General features: G+C 42.6%; 2 protein-coding genes and 1 pseudogene across 7 annotated transcripts in view; 1 reads left to right on the top strand and 2 right to left on the bottom strand.

Annotated features, from left to right (window-relative positions):
- Positions 1-2,539: 2,539 nt before the first annotated feature.
- Positions 2,540-3,420, bottom strand: LOC146343749 (uncharacterized; annotated as a pseudogene).
- Positions 3,421-5,696: 2,276 nt separating this feature from the next.
- LAMTOR3 (late endosomal/lysosomal adaptor, MAPK and MTOR activator 3) lies at positions 5,697-13,456 on the top strand. Of its 4 annotated transcripts, none has more exons than XM_084855714.1 (7): positions 5,697-5,758; positions 7,267-7,315; positions 7,588-7,622; positions 9,852-9,910; positions 10,977-11,110; positions 11,759-11,822; positions 12,596-13,456. In XM_084855714.1, exons 2-7 carry the CDS (start codon positions 7,307-7,309, stop codon positions 12,667-12,669), a joined length of 375 nt encoding a protein of 124 aa, XP_084711840.1. In that variant the 5' UTR covers positions 5,697-5,758; positions 7,267-7,306; the 3' UTR covers positions 12,670-13,456. The 4 variants fall into 4 exon arrangements, with proteins under 4 accessions (XP_084711840.1, XP_084711839.1, XP_084711841.1 ...); XM_084855713.1 differs by having other exon boundaries at positions 5,697-5,785; XM_084855715.1 differs by having other exon boundaries at positions 5,697-5,835; positions 7,092-7,315.
- A 940-nt stretch (positions 13,457-14,396) lies between these two features.
- The window catches only part of DAPP1 (dual adaptor of phosphotyrosine and 3-phosphoinositides 1), a 58,507-nt gene continuing 55,271 nt past the window's right edge, over positions 14,397-17,632 (bottom strand). For 2 of the 3 annotated variants that reach the window (XM_084855711.1, XM_084855709.1), the window contains exon 9: positions 14,397-17,216. In XM_084855711.1, coding sequence (XP_084711837.1) covers positions 17,166-17,216 — 51 coding nt within the window. In that variant the 3' untranslated portion in view covers positions 14,397-17,165. The remainder of the gene's footprint in view (positions 17,217-17,632) is intronic. The other variant, XM_084855708.1, reaches the window with a different exon arrangement.

Here is a 17,632-nt window from a genome sequence, read left to right as displayed (position 1 = left end):
TATTCATAAGGGATATGATTTAGGTCATACCTGAATGGTTTAGTGGTTTTCCCTACGTTCTTCAATTTAAGCCGAAATTTTGCAATAAAAAGCTGATGATCTGAGCCACAGTCGCTATGCCATGCAGGGCCACCCAAGACGGACAGGTCATGGCGGAGAGTTCTGACAAAATGTGGTCCACTGGAGAAGGAAATGGCAATCCACTCCAGTATTCTTGCCAAGAAAACCCCATGGAACGTATCACAAGGCACCTTGCCTAAGAAACCCCAAATAGTTTCTTGGAGCAAAAATATTTTAGGGACACTGATGTCACGGAGTGTGATCTAAGACATTAATTGTGTGATACTTTATGCATTTACATCCAGCTTTTTAAAATTTCAACTTACCCTCCTTTCACCCACACTTTTCCTTGGTCTTTCAGGCTCAAATCCAGATGGGAAAGATGGCGTGCCTGGGACTAGCAAAGATGCCGTACGTTGTCCTTGTTCTGTATTGCTTTATGAAACATCTGAACCTAACTGAATTGCTAGAGGAATCCTCCTGTAAGTTGACCCATGCCTAGTTGTTGCTTGTAAGCAAGCAGTTTGTGATTTTGCACAACATCACTACTCCTCATGGGGCACATCTGTTAAGGTATCAGCTCCAGTTTCCACTCAGAGAGCTTCAGCGATTGAGTGGTAAAGAAATGAAATAAATCAATCAATTCCTGGCTTTGTGGGGCTTGAGCCAATATTAGATAGCCTTAACGCTGGTCTTAAATTGGCAGGTTTTTTATCATTGAATTTCCTTGGTTTTTAAGAAGAAAGTTTATTATTACAGTATTCTGAAGAAGAAAAAGGTCATTAGAATCATAGAATAGTAGGGATGGAAGGGGCCTACAAGGCCATCGAGTCCAACACCCTGCGCAATGCAGGAATCCAGGTCAGAGCATCCCTGACATTACTTGAGTAGATGTGTAGAAATGAATAGATATGTCCCTGTATGTTCAGAATAGCTTACTTCTGAGTAAGCCTGCAAGGATTCCATCATAGCTTTTTCCTCTTCATCAGTAATCTATCAATCAGTGAGAGTGATTCCCTCAGCCTTCAAAATTACCTCACCCTTATCTCAGTTGACAGTTCCGTACTACCCATCCCCCACTTTCAGAATGCTGATAAGAACAGTGGAATTCAAAACCCGGGAGTACTGGCAACATTCTTGCTTCAGAGGGAAACTCAGGATGCCCGACATAGCTCTGCCAGCAGTTGTTGTCATGGGCAGAAAAACGTGGATAACTTTTAAATCGTTGCTCAGAATTTCACCAAACCAGTGAAAGGCACACCTCCTCAACAAGACTGAATAAAGCATATCAGTAGTTTTCTCTAGAATTTAAAAGAAATATATGATATGCTGAGCCACAGCTTGAGCAAAAAGTACACGTGTCAATTTTCAGCACTTTTTAACTTGCTGTATCTGTGGCAATTTATATTGGATTGGCTTGAAATTTTGCATGATTGTATACATCATCAGGTAGATTACAGATGCCAAGTTTTAAGTTATTAGCTCTACATGTGTCATTTTTATAAGCAGTAGAATTTTGAGGCTTATAATGATGGAAGCTTTTTTTTGCAACTCACCTTAACTAAAGGGGCGCTTCTGTGCCCGTTTAACATGTAATAGATACAGAAACAGAAATCTAAAAACAGAACCGTTACATGATCAGTTGCATCATAATATGGCATGGGGAAAATGCAACACTTGCGAGCAGAAGTTGAGAACTGTCTGGTTAGCTGTTACAAAATAAACTACAAATGTCTGTTTTTGAATTAGTTTGTCCTTGTTCTCATTAACTTCTGCATGATGAACACTCACCATGACACGCCCATATAAATGGTCATCTGCTGCTGATAATCTTAACCACGTTTTCACCTGTCTCATTGTGCTAAACTACCTTTCCATTGTGCAAGTTCTTACTGGTAATGTTAGAGCAATAAAAATTGCTTGCGGGGGGAGCAATCCTATGTCCCCCAGTGTCTGGAGTGACATAGGATTGTTCAGTTTCTGGGCTCTCAGGTCAGAAACCATGCTCCCCTCCCCTTTGTAGCCAGCATGGTTCTGGCTATGTCTCCACACTTGGAAACAGAGCACGGAGATGGGAAGAGGAGTTCCTGGGGGTGGGGAGGAGAGTGGGGCAGCGGCCATACAACATTTCCTATAGCAGCCCCAGCCTCCTTCACTCCCCCTCTGGTGCGCCATTTCTAGATGGATGAAATCGCCCATCTAGCAGAAATGCAGGGCGGCTGGAGAGTGGAGGCGAAGTTCGCCTCCGCGCTCCAGCCACCCTGCATTGGATACTCAGCTGCCGACTATCTTCATAGGATTGCGCCCTAAATTAGTGTGCTTTTACAAATCCAGAAGTCCATTTTCAACTCTAACATGAGCTTGCTTTATCCTTCTTTGACCACATATTAAACTGGGTGAGTGTGTCAGCTTCCAAGGTTTCAATTTTATAAACTCCATTCATTTTTGCAATCCAGTTTTTGAATACTTCACATCTAACTTATGCCATGTATACTGACTGGGTGAAGAGACTGAAAACTAGTTTTCTGCAGCAAAACGGCTTTCCAACAATGAAATGGTTGAGTCCACATATGGCACATAGACTGATGAACGAAAGTATTGTTCCACAATTGTTGACCTGCCAACATCTGCGTGGAATTTCTGCCAGCTACACTGTCTGAGAATGGACAAGTCAATACCCAACTTTTCTGCTAATTCTTGAACTTTAGAAACAAATTTCCTTGAAGTGCTCTTTTGCTTTTTCACTTTGGCTATGAAACACATTTAAAAGCTCCTAACCATGATCTCATAACATTTCATAACATCAAGCTAAATAACTTAGAGAGCTTGTTACAGATTCTAGCCTCACTGAATAGGTTGAAATTATAATGAAACGGAAGAGGAAAGTTCCTGTGCTTGAAGCAGATCGTGCATCCTGGCATGTTTTACCTTTCATCAGTTAAGCCAGTATGCTTAACTGATGAAAAACCCTTTATAACACTGGTGGAAAAAATACTGATACTTTTGTATTTTGCAGTGCAATGTGTTTCCCAGAGTAATGGCAGAGTTGGAATAAGGCATCTTCTCTTCTTAGACTCATGGGAAAAAAGTGATGATACCTTTGTCTGTATCAACTGAATTTTGTATCTCAGGTACAGCATTCAAGTCATTCACAACCATACTGACTTTATGTGCAGCACAATGGATAAAACAAGCTTTAGGATATTTACTCATTATTTTAGCTTGCACACCACCTTCCTTTCCTGCCATTGTAGAGCAACCATCAGATCTTCGCCCATGTACTTTTACTAGATGTAAGCCAAATTTTACACTCTCATTAGAGATGTAAAATTTCCGGATATTTTGAAGCTGGGGGGCGGGGGGCGGGGATGGTTAGAAATTTTGGGGAAATGGAAAAATAAGCAATATTTATTTTTTAGCACTCTTTACAGATCTAAAGTCACTTTGTTGCTTTAAGACAGCCTTTCCCAACCTGGTGCCCTCCAGATATTTTGGACTTCAGCTCCCATCAGCCTCAGGCATCATGGCCAATGGTCAGGAATGCTAGGCACTGTAGTTCCAAACATCTAAATGGCACCAGTTTGGGGTGGGCTGCATTAAGAACATAAAGCAGCCTTTCAGTTCCTAAAATTATTTTATGTATGACTTAGTTTGCTCATAAAATTATCATTATGTTTTCAAACTTTTAAAAGGAAACTCAGTAAATTTGTAATTGTTGTCTGAATAGATTAGAACTACATTAAATGACTGCTACAGCATCAGAAACACAGGACTGTATAGAACAAAACCCAAGCTGTCAAGAATGCACATTTACTGTCAAGAATTCACAGTGGTGACTCTGCTCACATGTTGGGAAACTGAGCATAAATGTAAAATATACTTTAGATCAATAGTTTTAATAAGGAATGAAAGAACTAACTATGCTGGGAATTTTACAGAGAGGATTGAAATACATTTTCCCCCTTGGCTTCATTATTTCCAGACATTTTACATCTCTAGTCTTTCTATTAAAGTGTTGTTATATAGTTTTTAGAAATCATTTTGGGGGCAGTAAACGCAGGGTAACAATATATAAATATTTTATCTTAAATTCTAAAAGAAAATATTTCATAATCCAAAGCTGTTCAATTTTTCAGAAAAAAAATGATCCTCAAAAAGGAACTTAAAAAACTTTTTTTTTCTGAAATTTTCAATTTTTTTCCCGGGACTTCACTTTTCTAACTCTCACCAGTACTTGTATTATTAATGGGAAGTAGCACCTAATTCACTTAGCAGTTCAAAACCAAGGAATTCCTCTCGGATAATTTTTCAGTATCAGCTACGTCAACAAAATGTACACCAAGTGACACTTTTCCAGATACATCCGCGCTTCCATCAACAATGACCGAAAATCCAGTTGAAATGTTGGCAAAAGAATCAATATCATCTCTTGTAGTATCTTCCCACAGTTTAATCAGTACATTTTGTATACAGATTCATAACAAGCGTTAACTAGAAAAATTTTCCAAAAGTTTTCGTAGTGTCTCATCTCCTGCTTCAATGTGAAACTCAGAAAAAAAACTATACATTTCCAGTTGTGCTGCTTTTTCCACGTAAGGCAATGCCATGTTTGCTACAGAATACAATAGTTGATAATACTGGATATAACATCTTCCTCTTGTACAGTCCTATACCTGGGCTTACTCCCAGGTGTGTACAGTAGCCGCTGCTAGCTTAATGCCCTCTAGATGTGTTGAACTACAACACCCATCATTCCCAGCCAGCATGGCCATTAGGGTGCTATACAGGTAAAAAGGTATCCCAGTCGTGTAGGGTGCGGTGCTCATCCCCGTTTCTAAGCCGAAGAGCCAGCGCTGTCCGAAGACGCTTCCGTGGTCATGTGGCCGGCGTGACTGAACACCGAGGTGCACGGAACGCTGTTACCTTTCCCGCCGAGGCGGCGCCTATTTATCTACTTGCAACTTCTTGCTTTCGAGCTGCTAGGTTGGCAGGAGCTGGGACTGAAGACGGGAGCTCACTCCGTCACGCGGCACTCCGGTCTCGAACTGCTGTCCAGCCGACCTTCCGGTCTGCAGTTCAGCGTCTTAACCACTAAGCCACCGCAGTCCCTACACAACACCCTAAATAAATGCCCCAAAATGCTTCACTGGGAGTTATCTCACACACACACACCTGTCAGTACCTGTCCTGGTTTTCTAGCACAAAATAGCCAGTACAAAGTATGCCTGAGGTTGCAGAAAAAATAAGGGCGCAATCCTGCACGTTTAGACAGAGAAAAGTCCTACAACTCCCAGCACTCTCCACCAGCATGGCTGGCTGGTGACTGCTGGGAGTTGTAGGACTTTTCTCTGTCTAAACTAGGGCTGCACCCTAAATCTACTAGAAATGTCCTCCCCCCAACTCAGGACGGAGCAGACGCGCCTTCTGTTTTTCCCACTTCCGCGCAGAGACGCTCTGTTTTTTGCCCGCCCGTCTTGCAGGCTCTCACGGCGCGAAAGAGAGATCCAGCTTCCAACCAACCAAACAGGAAGTGTGGAGGCGTGGGTGCCTCTACCAATCTATCTCTATCGTCCCACCCTGACGCCAACGCGGAAGTAGGACGGAAAAGGAAGAAAGTCGCCTCCGCGGCTTTCGGCAGTCACATGACGGCAGAGGCTTAAAGGGGCCGCGGCCGGAGTTTTAAGGCTGGCTTGTTAAGGTGCGCGGATCCCGGAAGAGAGTGGAGGTTCGTAAGGGCGGGGGGAGAAGTGAGGGTTGTTATGGAAACCTGCTGAGGTGAGGGGCTCTGGGCCCTGCCTCTTAAGGGCCGGGCGGTGTCGTTGTGGGACCTCCAAGTTGCTTAACTTTTATTAGAGTTCACTCTGTCCCCCAAATAGGGGTAACTCCAGTTGGCGGTCTGCAGACGTTTTCCTCCTTCTCTCGTAATATTAGAGCCCGGGGTCATCCCATGGAGCTGAAAGTCGGGAGATTCAGGACTCCTTCACACAGCGCATAGTCAAAACTATGGAATTCACTTCCACGGGATGTAGTGATGGCCTCCAACTTGGACGGCTTTAACAGGGGGCTATGCAAATCCCTGGAGAAGTCTGTCAATGGCTACTAGGCTTGATGGCTACGTGCTACCTCCAGTATCAGAGGCAGTGTGCCCGTGTACACCAGTTGCTGGGAAACATGGGCAGGAGGGTGCTGCTGCACTCAGATCCAGCTTGTGAGTTTCCCACGGGCAGCTGGTCAGCCACTGTGTGAACAGAATGCTGGACTAGATGGACCCTTGGCCTGATCAGCATGGCTCTTACGTTCCTGTGTCTCCTCCACTTTCTTTCCTCTTTTCTAGAGCCCCCTCTATGCAGGGTTTTGGCAACTCAGCACAGGGATAGATATAATAACCCACCCCAAAAAGATACAGATGTGACCCAAGCTGTTGGGTGGGGGTGGCAGTGACCAGGTTTAAGAACCGCAGTGTGGTGCAGTGGTTAGATCCAACTGGCTGGAGATTATGGGAATTGCAGTCCCAACACATCCGGTGGGCACCAGGTTGAGAAAGGCTGGGCTGGGACATAAGGTTTCAGCCATACTTCAGTAATAGAGTATGTGCTTTGTACGCTGAATGTCCCAGGTTCGGTCTCTCGCATCTCTAGTTGAAAGGGTCGGGAAGAAAGACCTCTGCCTCAGACCCCATGGAGCAGCTGCTAATCAGAGTAGGCAATAATGGGCAAATAATCCGACCTGGGGTAAGGCTGAAAGGTATTGACTCGTCACCCATCTTGCAGGTTTATTGTGGGGAGAGAAGGGGATAGGCGGTTTTAGAATAGAAATAATATGAGGTGCAGGGGAGAAAACTTAAAAAAAAACAGCTGGATCAGACTCTATGTGTTATACACCAGCATTTACTCTGGCTTTTCATTCTCTGTGTAATGCACATTTAGGAAAGGTTATGGTGGCATGCATAAAACCTTAGTCCCGTCCCTGGGCGGTGGGCTTTACACGATTGGTTTATCACAGGACTGATTTATCATGGGTTGATTTCTCAGAATAGCTACCCTGTGGTGAGTAACTGTGAGCACAGGCTTTGAGTTTCTTGACAACACACCATGAGCATGAGGCTCTCCAAACTAGCAAGATGAGTGGAGTCAGGGAACGAGTGCTGGAAATATTCTCTACTTGAGCCAAATTGTGTTCTCACAAAACATGTAACATCCTTTCCAGTGGTCTGGACAGGTCATTTGATCGTAGCGCTTTTGACAGCATGGCAGATGTAAGTATAAATGTCACTATAATGCATGTTTGGAATGACTTGTTGGATGATGCTTTGATAGGAAACTGTCTTTGTTACCAAATTATTTTGTGTGAAGGGTGGATATTTTTCCATTCTTTCAGTGCATGCTTATGGAGTAATTGAGGGTTTCAGTCAGTGATTATGAGTGTGAAAGAAACAGGTCATTTATTCTAGATTAATAAACCTAGAATAAAAGTTCATTACCTCCGTGTATGGCTAAGGGAAGCTGCTTTCTTTGTGTTTTTTTTCAGGATCTAAAAAGATTCCTGTACAAAAAGCTACCAAGGTAAAATGCCTACTGAGATCTGCTTTCTGCATTCCTGAGTTTAACATATCAGTAAATCTAAGTTGAAATTTCAACTCTAATCCTAAATTGTACCCCAAATGGGCATATACCCCATTTATTTCAGTGGAACATACTCCTAAGTTAGTAATACGTATGAAGGCAGCCTGAGTTGGATTTCATAAGCGTTATGAATATCTTGCAGAGTTGTTGCATTTGAGGACCTATACTGTAAAGGCACCTGAACACCTGGCTATGAAACATGAGTGTTATTGAATCCTTCTCCTGGTAGTTCTGCATTCCCCTCCGCCTTCCCTGCGTCTCCTGATGCCATGGGTGGGTCTACTTTGATGTCACCACAGGCTTGTGTTGTTCTTAACAGGGGAGTCATCTTCCAGGCTCTGTGTGACATCAGCTCACCCAGAATTCACAGCCCATCTGGCTGCGCTGTTGTAAACCTTGGGCCAGATAGCTGACTGCTTCAAGACAATCTTTGGTTATGAAGTCCAAGGGCAACTTTGGAGCTAAATTAAACCAACATTGGAAGTGTATTTGTGTCATGTATTTCAATAGAGTCTGACTGAGCAGTCTCAAAGACTTTTTGCTGGAAACAAAACCAGATAGGATGCTTTTGACAGCTAAGAAAGGCAGGCCGCAGTCTAATGGGCTCTGTGTGCACCAGTTTTCTCTGTCCCTCCACTTTTTGCTGCAGACCTTCACAGCCCCTGAAAAGCTTTCAGGAGAAGCTTTTCAGGGGCTGTGAAGGTCTGCAGCAAAAAGTGGAGGGACAGAGAAAACTGGTGCACACAGAGCCCATTAGACTGCGGCCTGCCTTTCTTAGCTGTCAAAAGCATCCTATCTGGTTTTGTTTCAAGGGGCCGTCTGGAATGCCATATCATATAGCATGGAGGTACACAGCCAAGGAGGGAAGGAGCCTGCAACACACACTACCTATGTGAGCATTCGGCTCATGAACACACGTGCACGCACACACAGGGTTCTTTGGATTCCTGCCACAGTTAGTAACTTCAGATGCTAATATTAAATGGCTTCAAAAGTTCTGGCAGTACCAGCAGAGAATGAAGACATTGCATTTCTTTCAACTTGTGTCATCCTTTTGTCCAGTGTGCCCTGGGATTCCCAGGTAATCTTGATAGGCCAAGTAATGCTTAGTTTTAGAGGTGTACCTATATCAAGCACCTTCAAATCATTTTCTGGGCCAAGAATGGCAAGAATTCATAGAATCATAGAATAGTAGGGCTGGAAGGGGCCTACAGGGCCATCGAGTCCAACCCCCTGCTCAATGCAGGAATCCAAGTCAGAGCATCCCTGACAGATGGCTGTCCAGCCTCGTCTTGAATGCCTCCAGCGTGGGAGAGCAAAAAAAAAAAAAAACATGCTTACTTAAATAGTTTCAATGAAAAGTCAAAAACACAAATACAATCTTTTGAAGAAAAAAACTGAATTTGAGGACTCAAAAGAAATAAGAGCACAAGTAAGTAAACAACCCCTTCTCCCTCCACAGTGACCCCTGTGTCCATGCAGTGGCCTTTGGGGGGAAGAGAGGTGCTGAGATTCCATCACTTCCCTGTCAATCTGTTTTCTGGTCCCTTTTGTTTCAATTATAAATTAAGAGATCGTCTCCTTTTCTACTGGCACAAGGAAGAGAACAGAAGGCCAGTTTTTGGCTCCGTCCAGAGTACCTCCGCTTCTACTGCACCATCCAGTGATGCAGCAGAGAGAAAAAAGGGTTTTGTTTTTAAATACACACACACAAAATCACTCTCACATACAGATATAAAAAAACCTCATACACACTCAGCACAGATCAGAGTTCTGGATCCACCAGATTGAGAGTCACAGACATAACAACTTGGAAAACAGGACTTCAGAACAGAAGAGTTGGGGAACTCGGGGCATCAGTCCAGTTCTGTGTAAACTTTTGAGGGAAGCTTACACGGATTCCCCAATTTTCTTAATCCTTAAACCCCATGAAAGAGTGCTTAGTGTTGAGAGTATTTTATCTTGGTTGAAGCAAGGTGTTTAAGATGGCTTTTCAGAAAATACATACCTGTTCAGTCATTAAGTCCATTAGGTAACCTGAAAATATCATGCTATCATTGTTAAATTGATTAACAGAATAAAGTTAAAAGCAAGACAGCAGCATTGGCATCAAATGGTCAACAGGCCTTTAGAAATGTTGCTAGCAATCTGCTCCCTTTGCTTTTCCAGTGTTGAAGGACTTCATGCTATTGTAGTGTCAGACAGAGATGGTGTGCCTGTTATCAAAGGTAAGGGATAATTATTATGTCTATTATAACTATTTATTATATAAATTGATGTAAATATCCTGTCAGAAATTGATAACTGTGCTCAAAGTGTTTTAAGTGTTTGATGAAAAGCAATATATCCATCCATATTGAAAAAGACAAATGCTTTTACCCTTTATAGATATAGGGTGGAATCATCTCAGCTGCATCCTGATTCCAAAGAGGAAAATGTCAACATAACTGAACACGCATGTACATACAGCCTCATGATTTAGTCACCCCATTCTCCTTTTGTGGACAGGGTTCAGCAGGAAGTGCAATACCCACTCATCAGTCATGTTACACTTTCCTAACATGTATGAGTGGAGGGGAAAGATTAAATCTGAGGAAGCTATGTGTAAACTGTTTCCTCTGTGTGGGCTGGTTTTCCCCTTTGTTATACCACTAAAGACTGAAAGCAGCTCATGTTAAAAGCCAGGCTGTACTCAAAGCTGTGCATAATAATGATAAATACACAGCAGTTCTCAACACTTGTTTAAAAACAGGAATAGAAGGGAGCTTGTCAGATCTCCCCAACTCGCATGCTTTATATAATTTTAAATGCACTGGTGAACTAGATTACTGAGTTTCTAGTAAAAAGTACCTCACACGAGGCTGAGGTGAGCCCACTCTTGCAATATCCGAATACAGCCTTCCCAATGGGTGCCCTCCAGATGTTTCAAACTCCCAGCATTCTTGACCATTGACCATGCTGGCTATGGCTGATGGGAGCTGCAGTCCAGAATATTTGGAGGGTTCCAGGTTTGGGGAGGCTGTCCCAATGCAAGCACAGTAATGTTCCATTCCAATCTTGCTGTATCCACAATTATGCCATCTTATTGTAAGATCTTAGCTTTTGGAATATTCCTAGTGCTTTCAAATCTCACCACACTTGCACTGCTCTCCTGATCTTAAGGACTAGACTCATGAGTGAGTGTTCATGCTACTATTCAAGAAAATGATTATTTGCAAGCTAACCTAGGTCCATGCAAAATGTGTCTATAGTAAAATACTTAATGGCCAGATATAAAGTGTCCTCTTCTTCTAGTTGCCAATGATAATGCTCCAGAGCATGCTCTTCGACCTGGTTTCTTGTCCACTTTTGCTCTTGCAACAGACCAAGGCAGCAAACTGGGGCTTTCCAAAAACAAGAGTATCATCTGTTATTATAACACATATCAGGTAAGACGTTACCTATTGCCTTGCTTGTTAGCTAAAGAACTGGCAAATGAATGAAGCTTTTGCACCAACAGTGATTTCTGTTACCACAGACATCTGTGTATGTGCTTTATATTTATACCAGCAGCCATTTTGTACAAGATTCAGAATCAACTTAGATGTTTCTTCACCTTTACTCAATTTAAAACTGTTGGTAACAACACTACATTTTTAATGTATTGTTCTGCTTGTGGAGCTGATGGTTCTTAGAGTCATGGTTATCCCTTTCTTCACTGGAATCCTATCCCATACTATATATGTGGTCTTGTAAGAATAGCTTCCCCCCGCCCACTGCCCCAGCAATGAATGTTAGTAATATCCTGCTTTGTGAGTAGGGTTCCTTACCCTGTAAGGAAACAGGCAGGGAGAGGGGGATAGTAATAAGGGGACAGTAATCTGCAGCAGAGTTTTGTTAATTTGTATTTTTCATAGATCATACCAACACTATTCAAAGGTAATTCTTTTTTCAGGGGGAGGGGAATTGATAGCTGAGAATGGCTAATTGCGTCTGGTCTGCTGAGCCCCATTATAAACTTAACAGAATTGTGAACTGCCTGTCACAACATACTTATTGTCTGCTGGATTTTCAAGTCAGTGTCTCCTTTCTTGTAGGTGGTTCAGTTTAATAGGTTACCTTTGGTAGTGAGTTTCATTGCTAGCAGCAGTGCCAACACAGGTACGTTTTCAGGATCAAGACATTTTGCTGTCTTCAGCATCCAGAATGCTAAATTTAAACTAATGTGCACCCTGGTTTGTTTTTTTAAAAGAGTGTGTGTATGTGTATGTGTGTACCCAATAGCAGGTGGTTCCTATCCCAGGTTTTAGATGCTACGGTATGAGGAGCGGCCATAGCAATATCCTTTGCTAAGGTTAGGAGGGCAGAGCTGGTCAGTTCCACTTGCCACCAAACAGAAGGGAGAATTGCATTGCTCTAGCTCCTGTCCAGCAAGGCTGTCAGTACAAGGCGGCATAGGCGTTAGGATATCTGGATCATCTGAGTAGCCCTTGATATGAGGTGCAAGGATCTACCCCTTTCCATCCTCTTCTCAGTCCCTCATCATCCTAAAAATGCTACTTGGGCAGTTTCCCTGCCCTACAGAGGAGCTTCTCCTGAGGGCTCATTCAGCAGAGGTGATGGCAGATACTGCTGCTTTGGTGCACAGAGCAGAGTCTGGCCCCAACTCTGTAAGAACAACCTGAACAAAGACTCCATTTGTGCCACTGCTGGATCCTGCATTGCCTCTGTGCAGAATCTGCCTTGTGGTCATCAGCCGTAAGAATGCCTTCTGCAGTGCTTACTTCTGCACCAAAATGTTGAAGTGAAATTTTAGTTTTCCCTGAATACCTGCTTTCAGTTCTGTTTGAGGAGGGAGGGATGAGTTCATATTTATAAATAGACTCCCCCAGTATGAAGTACAGATCTTGTTCTTCTGTCTCCCTTTTGTGTAGGATTGATCGTAAGCTTGGAAAAGGAGCTTGCTCCCTTGTTCGAAGAGCTGTGGCAAGTGGTGGAGGTCTCTTAACTCATTGTTTATCTTTGGAGTGCAGCATCTCTTCATTTCCAAACAAGAGGGAAAAATTCAGTCATTTTACAGAGCACACCATGTAATGAGTGTCTTGGAGAAAAATGCCACTTGCTCTTGTTGTTCTAAATTTTAAAACTGTACATAGTGCTAAACCTGAAGAGAAATATCAATGTATTGGTAAAGTAAGACTGGGAGAAGGTCTGTGACTGCAGCTGCACTCATTAAACTGTGGGGCCATCGAATGACTCCCATGGAGTTAACCTCTAGCAGGCAGATACTATTATCATAACAGAAAAAATTGTGTATGTTGAAAGTATGCCACCCACAGCTCATTCACTGTGCAGACCATGGGGAGGGGGCTTATCTTCTAACCTACCACTACATAAATTGAGAAAAGAAAATGTATTTTCACACTATCTTACAATGAAATCTTCCTTTAGGAGGAGAATGTTGTGTGGGGAAGTGTTTGCTAGCACTGATGCACAAACTTTATCAGTGACTTGTGTTGTCAGGATAGTGAAATACTAGTCGCCTGAGTTAGCTTTTTAAAAAAACAAAAACAAAAAATAGATACACACTAGTTCTGTTCAGTACAGCTTCAGCTCTTATGCAGAGAACAAATCAATCAGTGTGTCTTTTTCTGCATACTTTGTAAAAAAATAGGTTTTAATCCGTTTCATCCCAGTTCTGTTTGATGTCTAAATGCATGTAACTATGGTGCTTTGCTGGCTCATTTATCTTTGCATGTCCCTAAACAAATCTAAATAAAAGAGAGTGAATAAGATGTGTGGCCCAATCATTACTGAAGGGAGAGAAAGAGTTCTTGCAACAAAGCAGCATTATTATATCTCACTTGCATCTGTCATTGATATGTAGATTTAGGTAGTGCTGTTGGTTTGGAGAGAAAAAAATGAAACATGGAGATCTAAGTAAGGGTGAAACATTTTGTTGGACAATGTTTGTGGTGAAAATGCAAAGCATAAAAATAAGCTTTTCAATTTGAACATCTTGGAAAAAATTATAATGGCAACAAAAAAAGAATAGAGGAGTGCTAGCTTGTGAGTTTAATATTATTTCAAAGCCACTAACAGACAAAGGAGGCTTGAGAAACTTAGACTATGATGAATTCCAGTCTAAGGGTAATTACATGGCTGTTATGTAATAATACACCTTTTCCCCCCATGGGATTAATCCTTGTATACAAAAGTAGCGTAAAGTAACATACGAATAGGTGGGTGTATCTGCCAAGAAACCAATGGCGGTATTAGGTTCCTAGTGCACGCACTGGGAGTAAAATATGCACGTGGCCATTGTTTTATATTATAGATACAGATATATGTGCACACGCATTTTAGGATCCTTGCTACTGCATAGCTTCAGTCCATGCACAGCCAGCCTTCTATTTAGTTTGTTCTCAGGTGATGAACTGTAAAAAAAATTAAATCTTAATAAAATACTATTTGAAAAAAGAAAAGGGTATAAGAATGTGGGCAGAGGGGCTAGCACAGGCCTGCAAAACACAGGTTGGATCCAGATGTAGGAAGGAATTGCCACACAAGAATCTGAGCACTAGCCAAGCTTTTGGGATATCAGACCCAGCTCCCTGGAGAAGATGCTAAAATTCTTTTAGGAACCTTCTTGAGCACCTGGTGGTTTAGCCTGAAAATGATGCCATCCTGTTATCCTAATAGACAGAAATGTTATTTTTCTTCCTTTTTTGTTTTCAGTTTATTAGAAATTTTACAATAACAGTACAAAATGCATGATACAATAGTTCGGAATACATATTTGCAAACATTTTATTTACTGTTGTTCCATTGTCTACATGCAATCTGATTCCCAGCACTAACAGTATATTTTGAAACACTACTAACATAGAATATTAAATAAAACACACACACTATAAAAATGTCCTACAAGGGCTTCAAAAAATAATAGAAGGAGAAATCTAACCAATATGATGGGGTGGTCCCCAGTTAACTTGTCTTGCTCTTGGATAAGTGCTCTTAACATTATCAATAATTGTACCCATTCATGTGCATATGCAGAACATTTCCCTAATGCATATTGGCAACTGCATATGCAGTTACTTTTTTCTAAGTCCACATGCTGTGGCTTCCTAAGCCTTCCTTGACTCAGCCTTTAAAGGTGAGTGGGACAGGCTTGGAGTTATTGGCACAGCACATCATAGTATGCCAAACACATGCCAACACAAGCTGGTGTTGTGTTCATGGGCTTCCCATAGGCACCTGTTTGGCCACTGTGGGAAACAGAATGCTGGACTACACTACGCGCACAAGCTTGTGTGTGTATATATACCTGTCCAATTAAGAAATACTTCCTGCACTTGATGAAGTAGACGCTAGTCCACGAAAACTTATGCCATAATAAATTTGTTAGTCTTTAGGGTGCCACAAGATTCTTAGTTGTTTTTGCTGCAAGAGACTTGACTCTGCTACCCCTCTGGAAATTGCTAGATCGGTGACTGCATGCAAGCACACACTGTTCATCTGTACTGCAGTGCAGATAGGAATGCACATCCTCAATCATTTTCTTGAGCTGCTGACACATTGGTGTGTGCAATTCTATCTGCTGGGTCAGCCAACTATTGGGCTTTAAATACCTGTTCTTACCTGCCTCTCCACCCCTCATTTCACTTACTTTAAAAAGTAGTTCTATGAATAGGGAAAAACTAAATCTACTTTGGGGAATAACAGAGTAAAAACTAAAGTCAACTTGACTTGAACAGGTGTAACGTTACAGAACGTTATGCTGGTAAGCAGCAAAGCTATTATTTTTTAAAACCCAATTTGTGAACATGATGTTCTATTCTGAATATGACTGAGCCATTTGAATTATGACATTTTCTTGTGATATGAGCAAGGCAGGCAATTGAAAGAGTTACGGCTGTTTCTCCATGACAAACCTAACCAAAGATCCAAACTGCTGTACATGGTATTCTGCTCACAAACTGGGGCCAATGAACAGTCCCTGATCTGCCCTTAAGCCCACAAGGTTGGGGAATCATCCAAAAATGGCCAGCGCCAGGGCCCAACATCCCTGGGCAGTTTTTGGGCTCCCAGCATCCTGGCGGAGCCAACTGGTGCTGACACCTACCCCGGACTACTCACTCCAAGTCATTATAAGCTGCCATTTAAAATTTCCCACAATGCTCTGGAGCAGTGCTAGCCCATGACATTCTGCTGCCTGGGGCAAAGAACAAGATGGCACCCCCTCCCATTCCATGTACAAAAGCCGACTGGACTGATGGTTGATTCTTTCGAATGCTGACAATGGGACAGCATTCTTCACCACACCCAAAGGCTACCTTAGAGGGCACAGGGAAGGCAGTGTGGCAAACAGCTACCCTTGCTGCCACCTGCCAGCATCTGCTGCCTGAGGCAACAGCCTCACTCTGTCGAATGATAGGGCTGGGCCAGCCCTGCCCTTGAGTGCCCAACGTAGCATTGTCTGGGACACTGTGAGGACTTTAAAATGGCAGCCACCTGGTCCCAATTGGAGGGGCAGCCACTAGGAATGGATTGGAGGACTGCCACTGCAGGCTAAGCCCACTAGGGAAAGCCATGGACACAGGAGGGGGAACATGGAGGACATTTTGCTAACGGCTCCCTCAAGCCTGGAGGGGGCCTTACCTCCAAAGCAGCAACCCATGAGCCACAATGGGCTTCCATCAGAAAGAAATATTACTCCCTCCTGCTTGCTCAAGGAAACACTTTCTGCTCACCGTGGGAAAATCTATCATGGCTTCCCAAACAAGGAGCACTGGGTATGGTAACTCTGGAAATGGAGCTTGGAATTTCTAGGGGACAATTCTTAGTTCCATTCAAAGCCACAGTTACAGCAAGCAGGGCAGATCAGATTAAAACTATTTTTAAAATTTTGTGTACATGCAACTTATGCTAGAGAACATGGTGCAAATGGCTGGGAACCTGCAGAGCATGCCAAGTTTGAAAGGATGGATGTCTTCACAGTTAATTCAATGGCTCAAGCTGACACACACTTGAAGTTCACGCATTCTGTGCAACAGATGCATTGAAATTGCTAGCACAGGAAGAACTGATGCATGACAGCAAAAACTGGAATATACAACACCGGTGGCTACTGGTCACTGCAGAAAGTATTGGTCATCATCACATCAAGAGGTGTTGAAGGTCAGTAGCTAATATGGCTTTAAAAGAGGGTTAGACAGATGTCATGGCCTTCTCAGTGTCGATTAGCCATAATAGCTAAAAATGGAATATTCTTCTTTAAAGGTGTCATTCTTCTGATTCAGATAATGCTGGGGATAAAGATTACTATCTCTGCCATGCCCTGTTCATGAGAGTCCTAGGGGCATCTGGATGGGAACTGTTCAGTGCTGAACTTGATGGATTTCTGCTCTGAAGCAACACAGCAATTCTTACATTCTTAATTATAGGTTTGATATGAACCAACACAGGCCTTTGTGCAGTTAAGATTTGCTACAGGAATACTTATGACCGGAGTGTAGCATCATGCTGGCGTGCTTGTTTCCTTATCTGTGACTAGACAAAGAAAAAAGAATGAAGAAATAGACATCTGCTATTAGAGCTGATTATTATTTAAGTAGTAGCAAGTGCTAACAGTGTGCAAGCTTGGTGCTGTACAACAGGAGTGCGGAAAAAGTAGATCTCAAAATGTTTTGGACTTCAACTCCCAGCATTCCTAACCCTTAGCCATGCTGGCAGGGGCTTCTGGGAGATGAAGTCCCAAACACCTGGAGATCGACCATCTGCCCACCCCTGCTGTACAAGACATATCACTAGTGTGTTTTTTAAATAGGATGGACAGAATAAAGATGAAAAGAGATTGTGACTAGATAAGAAAAACAGGCGTGGGGCCAGGGGAGGGAGAGTAAGGAAGGGTAATGTGGTTAACAGACTGTAAAAAAAAACAGACCCTATCATCCGAATCATCATAC

This window comes from Heloderma suspectum, chromosome 5 (assembly GCF_057233095.1).
Source record: "Heloderma suspectum isolate Gila_16-S chromosome 5, 16-S_ref, whole genome shotgun sequence".
NCBI classification, from domain to species: Eukaryota; Metazoa; Chordata; class Lepidosauria; order Squamata; family Helodermatidae; genus Heloderma; species Heloderma suspectum.
The sequence above is the reverse complement of the archived record's forward strand: the minus strand, read 5'-3'. Positions and strand labels throughout refer to the sequence as shown.

What these genes read in the sequence shown, in the direction of transcription:
- LAMTOR3 (XM_084855712.1), top strand. Translation starts at nt 9,796, where the DNA reads ATGGTCAACAGGCCTTTAGAAATGTTGCTAGCAATCTGCTCCCTTTGC. An exon ending in GTTATTATAACACATATCAG is followed by an intron (nt 11,111 to 11,758) that starts GTAAGACGTTAC and finishes CCTTTCTTGTAG; the next exon opens with GTGGTTCAGTTTAATAGGTT. An exon ending in TAGCAGCAGTGCCAACACAG is followed by an intron (nt 11,823 to 12,595) that starts GTACGTTTTCAG and finishes CCTTTTGTGTAG; the next exon opens with GATTGATCGTAAGCTTGGAA.